At 30.2% G+C, this 8352-nt stretch overlaps 1 protein-coding gene across 1 annotated transcript; it reads right to left on the bottom strand.

The window, feature by feature from the left end:
- Positions 1–1955: 1955 nt before the first annotated feature.
- LOC134272016 (uncharacterized) lies at positions 1956–5582 on the bottom strand. Its single transcript, XM_062754252.1, has 7 exons — positions 5501–5582; positions 4904–5025; positions 4462–4605; positions 4188–4235; positions 3851–4004; positions 2536–2661; positions 1956–2339 (listed from the first exon to the last, which is right to left on the bottom strand). Exons 2-7 carry the CDS (start codon positions 5017–5019, stop codon positions 2304–2306), a joined length of 624 nt encoding a protein of 207 aa, XP_062610236.1. The 5' UTR covers positions 5020–5025; positions 5501–5582; the 3' UTR covers positions 1956–2303.
- Between the last annotated feature and the right edge of the window lie 2770 nt (positions 5583–8352).

Below are 8352 nucleotides of genomic sequence, written 5' to 3'. Positions count from 1 at the left end.
AATGCAACGCACGAAAGCCGAAGTGGAATTCAAGAACGATAATTCTTCTTTTTTAAATTTTTTTTTTTTTAAATCACAAACATGCAAAAATGAATCGTCTACACTTTGTTTTCAATTAAAAAAAAATAATAAATTAATTTTCGTTTTTATTTACCTCATTTCTGAAACACAAAAGTTTGTTTACAAGACAGAGGAAATTCGGACGGGCAAAGAAGAAAGTGTCGAAAAATAATAAATAACATGTTCATTACACAAAATTTGTAATACCGGGGAACGGAATTATATGAAGTTTAACTTTAAACAAAATATTGTTTGTTTATTCATCCGTTTTATTAAATTATGCATAAAAAATCTAGTTGTATCAAACATGGAGGTCAAGGCACAGAATACGCTAACTTTGGGAGAGAAAAAGTCTCGATTTTTACAATAAACATATACTTTTTCGCAATACAATCTCTTTAAACATCTTTAATCTATCAAATTTGAGTACATACAGAGCTACGAAATAATCCATCACTTTGCACGAGCATATTTTGTGGACCACACGTTTTTCCGTGAAAACGGCACTTTTTTTAGTGTCTGCGCATGCGCCGTACCCCCGTTTGAGGGTACGGATTTCCAACATCCGTTTACCCCCGTTTGAGGGTTCGACTAGACTGCAAAATGCGATGTCGTATTTCTACATGTACAGTGAATCCAACGGAGACAAATGAAAATCTGCTATCCAATTTTCACAAATGTGGTGGGACACAATAGAAAAAGAACAAGGTTCACTTTTGCCTTATTTGGCCTTGTGAATTTCTGAAAAACTGAAGCTGCACAGTTTTAGTTAACAATGCATTAAAATATCACTTAGATCTTTGGTGACTGCGATTCTATAAAAAATGACGTCATTTTCTGGCTAGTCAATGCATTATGACGTCACGAAATGCGTCAATTTCCTCATATTCAGAAAAAGTCTATAAAAACGGCCAATTTTTAAAGTTATTATTTGATATTTGATATAGAGCGCAACCTCTGATCTAAAATATGCAACTAGTAAATGATAGAACTGTTTCTGAGGATTCATGGACATGTTTTATTTTTTAGATCAGAGGGTGCGCTCATATTATTTTTCTTCACTGAAAGTACTCAATTATACCTGTTTACCTAAAATTTCAAGAACATTGCCATTTCATAAAGTCAGTTCTCCAATACATGGACTTTGAGGAGAAATTTTTTAATAGGATATGAAAGCACAAAGTCTCAATTTTATTTTAATGCTTCAAATAGAAAATGAAGTGTTGATCAATTAATTGGTATATCTACAGGGCCATTTTATGCATAAAGTGAACCGACTTCTTTACCTCATTTTGTTAATTTTCTAAAATCTTGATCTTTATAAAATAATGTTATTTTGAATTCTCTAAAGAGTGTAAAAAAAAGACGCCGAAAAGGGGTGATTTTTCCCGAAATTCATAATCTTGAATGTTAACTTTTAGAAAACTCGCATAAACTTTGAATTGTTTGAACAGCGTTGAGAAAGACAAAATAAGACGGTTAAATGGATTCAATAGCAAGTAAACTTAGAATTATAGCTTGTGATAGTCCAAGATCAAAATACTAGTAGCCTTTTGTTTATTACTGAAATGAATAAACTTGATCACAAAATCAAAAGAAGGTTTATACGGTCTCATCTCTCCACGTCCCACAGTGGGGTTTGAACCCACGATGGAAGGATTGACTCCTTACTAAGTAGACGCTCTAACCACTGCACCACAAGGGCAACACCCGGGTTGGGGTACATTAGCTAGTTTTCTTTGTTTTTTTTTTTTTTGGGGGGGGTGTCTTGTCCATCCGTCTGTTTTGAAAACAAAAACGATGTTAACAAAAATCTAAAACATATCTATTTACATATGCATCTTTATTTGAAATACTTTGTTTCAGTGAACAATTTCAGGCTAATATTTCCCTAAATCATGATTCAAAATTTATACAAATACGAGTATTTAAAATTATTGATATACATATTTACATCTTAAAATATTTTACTATCTACAGTAAATGTAATGATTATGTAATGCATACATACTAAATAACATATAATGTATCATAAATAAACATTAATAAATTTTCGAGTAAAGTGTTCCAAAACATTCTACCAGTGTACATTTTTGTTGATATGTATTAACTTAATAGATTAAGCGAGTAACATGTTCATAAAAATCGTTCGACTTGCCAACATTAGTATTAAGACAAGCAAGAAAACACAACCATTATATATTTAAGCCTGGTACATGTATCATGTAGTTTTTATGTATTCACTACAATGACAAATGCTTCTCATATCGAATAATACCCTGAAAAAAATGCAGCAATCATGAAAACAAGATGATACGAACATTTATTCACCCACACCCTACCCAATTATAACTCAAAAGATAAATATTTTCACTGTCTACGATCCCTGGTAGATAAAATTATATATTGATTTCTTTTTATATTTGCTGTTTTAAAGGTGAGGACACTCAGGTAGACAATAAGATTTATACTGACCGGTTTATTGACAAGGATAGGGAACAATCCGTATCCAGTCTGGATCTTTCCAGCAGCCCTGTATCCGTGTCGCTCGTAAAATTTTATTGCTCGTGTATTTGATGGAAATGTCAGTAAAAATATTTTCTACATACAAAAAAGGAGAGAAATAAGGAACGTTTTAAATAAGATTATCTTAACTTTGACTTTATGTCAACATTTTTACATTAACCGAGGTCCAGTGTCGCAGTAGGTGATGGCACAAAAGACTCCCTCCCTGCTCAATGGCCCTGAGTGCCGAATATAGGTCAAAATTTGCAGTCCTCCACCAGCAAATGGTGGCATCTCCAATCCATATGAGTGAAAAATTCTCAAGAGGGACATTAAACAAGATACAAACAATCATTTACATATACTTGATTAAGAAAAGACAAGCTTATGTACCGTCAAATATAAAGCTTTTACAGATTGATTGATTGATTGATTGTATGTATATATGTATGTTTGTTCAATCAACATCTATCATGACACGGGGCCTCGATTTTTAAGCTCTCGTCCAAAGGAACCACAACTTTCAATTCAAAGTGCCAAGCTCTTGGCAAAGGAAAAGTTGCTACCTATTTTTTATCGACCTATGTCAGTCGCGGTCGGGGTTCGAACCCACCACCTTCTTATCACAAAATATTTTAATTAAGGAATGAGGCTTATTTCAATTTATGTTATACGATATAACTTAACTTGGTGCAATGGTTTACGCTTATTTATAAACCGCGAAGCGCTTTATAAAGCATAAACTGACCCTTATAGTTTAATTTCAGTGTAGACATTGAAAAGGCTTCAAATATAGCATATTTTAAAAGTAACTTCAAGCTGAGTAATACGTTTTTGACGTAACTCATTGTGACGTAGGCAAGTTATATTATACAAAAATGATAAAATCTTTTACCCAATCAAATGATGTGTTACAACTAAAATTTAATTATTAACTTATAATTTAACCAATCGGAACTCCGATTAATAATTTAACTTTCGTTGTAACATGTCATTTGATTGGGTATATAACTTGCCTACGTCACAATAAGTTACCTCAAAAACGTATTACCCCCCTTGACATTACTTTTGAAATATGTGAAATTACTTTTGAAATATGCTAAATTTTAAGCCTTTTTCCGGAGCAAAAATTCCCCCATTGTCTACACTGAAATTCAATTATTAAATCAAATGTGGATGTTAACTTCAAGATCATATCCACATACATGCAACTTTGTTAAGGATAAGGCTTATGCATAATACAATCTATCTTATATCACATATTCATATTTCTACATCTACTTACATTACATTGTCTAGACACAGCTTCTTTCTCGACCTTCTTGAGCAGAGCTGTGCCATAACCTTGACCTTTAAACTTTTCTTCTATGGCTAGGTAATGTAGATACGCTTCAGAACGAGGTATCGGAAAGACAAATACCCTTTTAAGCAGCAGAAGCCTTAAAGAAAATAATAAAAGACATAACATATTTGTAATTAATAAAGTAATGTTACTTAGATGGCATTCATTTGATCACTTAATGGTGTTAAAAATTATCAAATATCTTGCTTTATCACTTTTAATTAAAAAAATGCTTTTTCTATAATTGACTAGAGTAAGAGATTTTAAAAAATAATATTACTTGCAGATATCTTTTATTCCAAATGTCTTTACAAAATCTTTCACACCGCTATAATTAAAAAAATTAAACATATAATATAATTTATAAAATATACCAAATAAGTTTACAGAAACTTACACCTCTTCTTTGCATACTATAGTATGTAATGTTATTTGCATTAATACAAAAATAAATTCCTGCACTTGAAACTTTACTTATACGATAAAATATTCCCTTTTTTCATATATAGAATATTTTTATTATACAAGGAAGACAATAATTTTATAATACTTACGGCATCTTTTTAACGCTGTCTTCAAAATCAACTTCAGCAAATCCAACGTTTTCCTTCCCCACAGTTAGTACAAACACGTTCTTACGAAAGATGTTTGTCTGACATTTGTATACGCTAGTGTAGAAGTCAAGTATGGTCTTTAAGCTATGATTTAAAAAGTTTTTTTCAATTTGCAGTATTGCTTATTTTGCTTAATTCTCAAAAGACTGTATGGAACTTAGTTTAGTTCATATCTTGCCCAATTGCAGTTTTAAACTCAAAAGAGGGCTACTTACTACTACAAAATGTATATTATATTTCACAAAATTCATCATATTGGCTTTTTTATGTACTTATAAATTTTTTTCTTAAATGTGCGTTTATATTACAAAAGCATGTTAGGATAATAGCAATTCATTATTTTTATTACATTACCTTTCAAAATGAAACGATAGAAATGTACCTGCTACTGGAATATAACGCTTCATAAAATCCATAAGCAGCTTTCATCATCATTCTACTGGCGAATTCGGAATCCCTCTCGTCATTTGACAAGTTTCGTATGGTGTAATTCATCATTACAAACTGGAGTGTAATGATAATTCGGTATATACCGGGTAACAACAAATATATAATTTATCAATTTAGGCACTTTTTAGAAATATTTATTTAAAGGGGCGAGCAGAAATCCTTTGACAAGCAAGCAAACAATACAATTATTATCAGTCATACAAGAATATATCATTAGTCAGTCAGAAAAGTATCCCTTAAGTTAGTACATGCAAGTTCCTACGGACCTTGAATGTAAATCCTGATTATATAATTTTTAAAAAAAATACATGCTGCTGATTTTCCTTTCATTCACGGTGTATATTATTTTATTTGTTCATTTATTAATTTTATTATATATTTTTTTATTTACAAATTTAATATCAAAACGGTTTTCCATAAGATTAATTGCTCTTTAAATCAAGTTTTATTTAGAAACTGTGTCTTACAATAACCATATGGATAGCAATACTTTTGTTTTGAAATCAAATAAATGTACTTGTTTACTTACATCACTTTTCCTTCAAAATCAAGCAAATGTTCGTACTAGTTCGTCGTTAAACATTGAACAAATCTACTCTAGATAAAGTTGACCTCGTATGGTACACAGTTTGCGTCAAAAGCATTGCACAATTTTCAGAGGATCAAACGTCTCAACAGCGTTTAATTCTGTTCAATATAGAACACGCCATACTAGAAGTAAGAGTGCAGACATGCTACTAATCATGAATATATATGGGCCATTTTCAAAAAAAGTCCACTTTTTTGTCTTTTGATCAGAATAATAGGAAAACATTTTTTAGAGTGAAATTTTTTTTCCCGTTGGTTAATATACATGGTCATATAGCTTATAAGTAATTTTATGATCATCTCCCAGGTGTTTTATAAAAAATATTCTCTGCATTCCGAGTAAAATTTAACAGTAAAACCATGTCACATTAACAAAAAGTTTATAAGGCGCTTATTTAAATGATAGGGAAAATATTACCCTGTGAAGATATGTACAAATTTTGCACCTCATTTTAATTGAATTCATTTACAGATTAATTTAATATGATTGTTTTACTTATGCCGCCCACTAAATACTTTTTTTAACATTCAGGAAGTGACATGTCCCACCAGTTTATGTCATTCCTGTTATCAGAAAGAAAATGTTAAAATAAAAGTTATCTCACTTTCCTAGGAACTGTTTTCATGATCCACAATATATCATCATTTTCTGTTGTCTCAAGTTTATGAGCCCATGATTTGAAAGTGAGTAAAGAAAGGGTTCAAAGGTCGATAAGTTTGTCTTATTGGTAGAGTATAATGAAAATATGTCCTATCTGTTACCTTCATAATATGCAAATACCCTTTAAATTGTTTATTCTGCTAAAACAATCAGATTTACTAAGTTACAAAGAAACTGTTTCAATGTCTTGATAATGCAAAAAGAGTACGTTATACTAAATAACCGGTGATTTATATGAGAAATGTCCATCCTGTTACTGTCATTCCTGTTACCATTAATATAGTAACAGTAAGGAAAACTGGACTTCATATCTTGAGTTTTAACAATAAAAACAATTACTTTTATTTTTCTAAGTAATATAAGTTTAATAACACATGTTAAAAAACTTCGTAAATCATTTTGAAATAAGTTAGTGCTTCAAATTGTGCCATTATAACTTAAACATGCACTCTTGTAACAGAATGGACAAAAATTGTAACAGGAGGGACAAATTATCCTGGTATTTATATACCTATTTAAGTTTCATCATTTGTTTTTCTTAAAATTATGAAAAATTCTTAGTTTTGCAACAGCATAGAGTACCTTTAATAAACAAAAATTGAACTGATAAATATTTTAATAGCACTTTAGAATTAAATTTCGTAACAGGATGGACATAAATGTCTTTTATTGTCTCAAATTTGCCAGATTTGACAAAATCATTTTTTTTATTCTACATTTATTTCTCTTTTCCTAACCAATAAAGTTAAAAAAAGTCAATTTTTATTTAAAATGTAGATTTCATTGTCCATCCTGTTACACTGTTTTGTTCATCCTGTTACTGTTTTGTCCTTCCTGTTACCCGAGTCCTTACTGTTACCAGTATATTTTCCTAGTTTAAATTGCTTTGGCAGAGCACCTGTTTAAATAACTTTCTGTAACTGTTTATTCTAATCACAAAAATAATGTACAAGAATGTTTTTTTCAACTATAGCATATAAACATTCCGCAATAAGGCTTTTCATGAAGAAAAACCCATAGATTTTGCTTCTGTTTGGTATATGGTAGTTTGACATGCTTTTAAACGCTCATATATTAGATGAATGTCAAACATCTTGGCATTCAATGATAATTTTTTCATTTATTAATGGTATACAAAAGGTAATTTGATGAAAATTTTGAAATAGAGTTTTACAGCTCTTTTTATGAAAGTAACAGGAAGGACATTAAAGTTTAAATGACTAAGATAAAATGTCAATATTTTTTAAAAGAAATATTTTCTTTTATGCAATGCAGTGGATTTTAGTAGTTTATTACTATATTATTCAAATAAAGTTGAAAAAATCATAGTAAAACCACTTTCATTTTTCAAAATATGTCATTCAAAAAATAGACTTTTTTTGAAAATGACCCACATATACATAAACTGGTTTCGCTGGATTGCCTTAATAGTGAACATAAATATGTCTACACATTTATTCTGATAATAATTGAATAATTTAATTTATTCGTTTTCAGAATGAAGTCAAGTTGTAATTTTCATCACCTTTTGCAAAAAATGATTTAAAAATCCAAATTACAATGTTGCAATGTAAATAACTGTTGCACAATTTTGAAATATTGTCATTAAAAATTGCTTGTCATATCTGATTTTTTTTTCTGTTTGTCAGTAGATTTCGTTAGTCAGGAAAAGATACATCCTAGAAAGATGGTGGAGTAAACATCGCTAAAGACTATAGGATAATATTTTTTCTGATACTACTTTATTATCATGCGGTATGAATTCTACACTGTAATACTGGGGAGAGATTTTGAATTTACCTCCCACTAGTTTATTTACAACATAGGCCATCTTTAAAAAAAAAAAAGTTCGGTATGGCCCGACTCATAACATTTTGTTCACATTCCATGACACAATTTTTTTACTTTATATTCTTCTTATTCCGTCAAAAAAATATATTGAAATTTTTTGAAAAAAAAAATTCACCTACCTACCGACCCAACAATTTTACACTGAGTCGGGAGAGGAAAGCAAACATTATTTTAAAGATGGCCTGATATACCAATATGGAATATAGACAAGTTAGGAGTAAAAGAATCTGTCGGGTTATTGGTGCTTCCGCTCAGGATCAACAAAATATCAAAATGCATCT

This window comes from Saccostrea cucullata, unplaced genomic scaffold (assembly GCF_032062105.1).
Source record: "Saccostrea cucullata isolate Sc308-1 unplaced genomic scaffold, CSIRO_AGI_Scuc_v1 ctg602, whole genome shotgun sequence".
Lineage (NCBI taxonomy): Eukaryota > Metazoa > Mollusca > Bivalvia > Ostreida > Ostreidae > Saccostrea > Saccostrea cuccullata.
The sequence above is the reverse complement of the archived record's forward strand: the minus strand, read 5'-3'. Positions and strand labels throughout refer to the sequence as shown.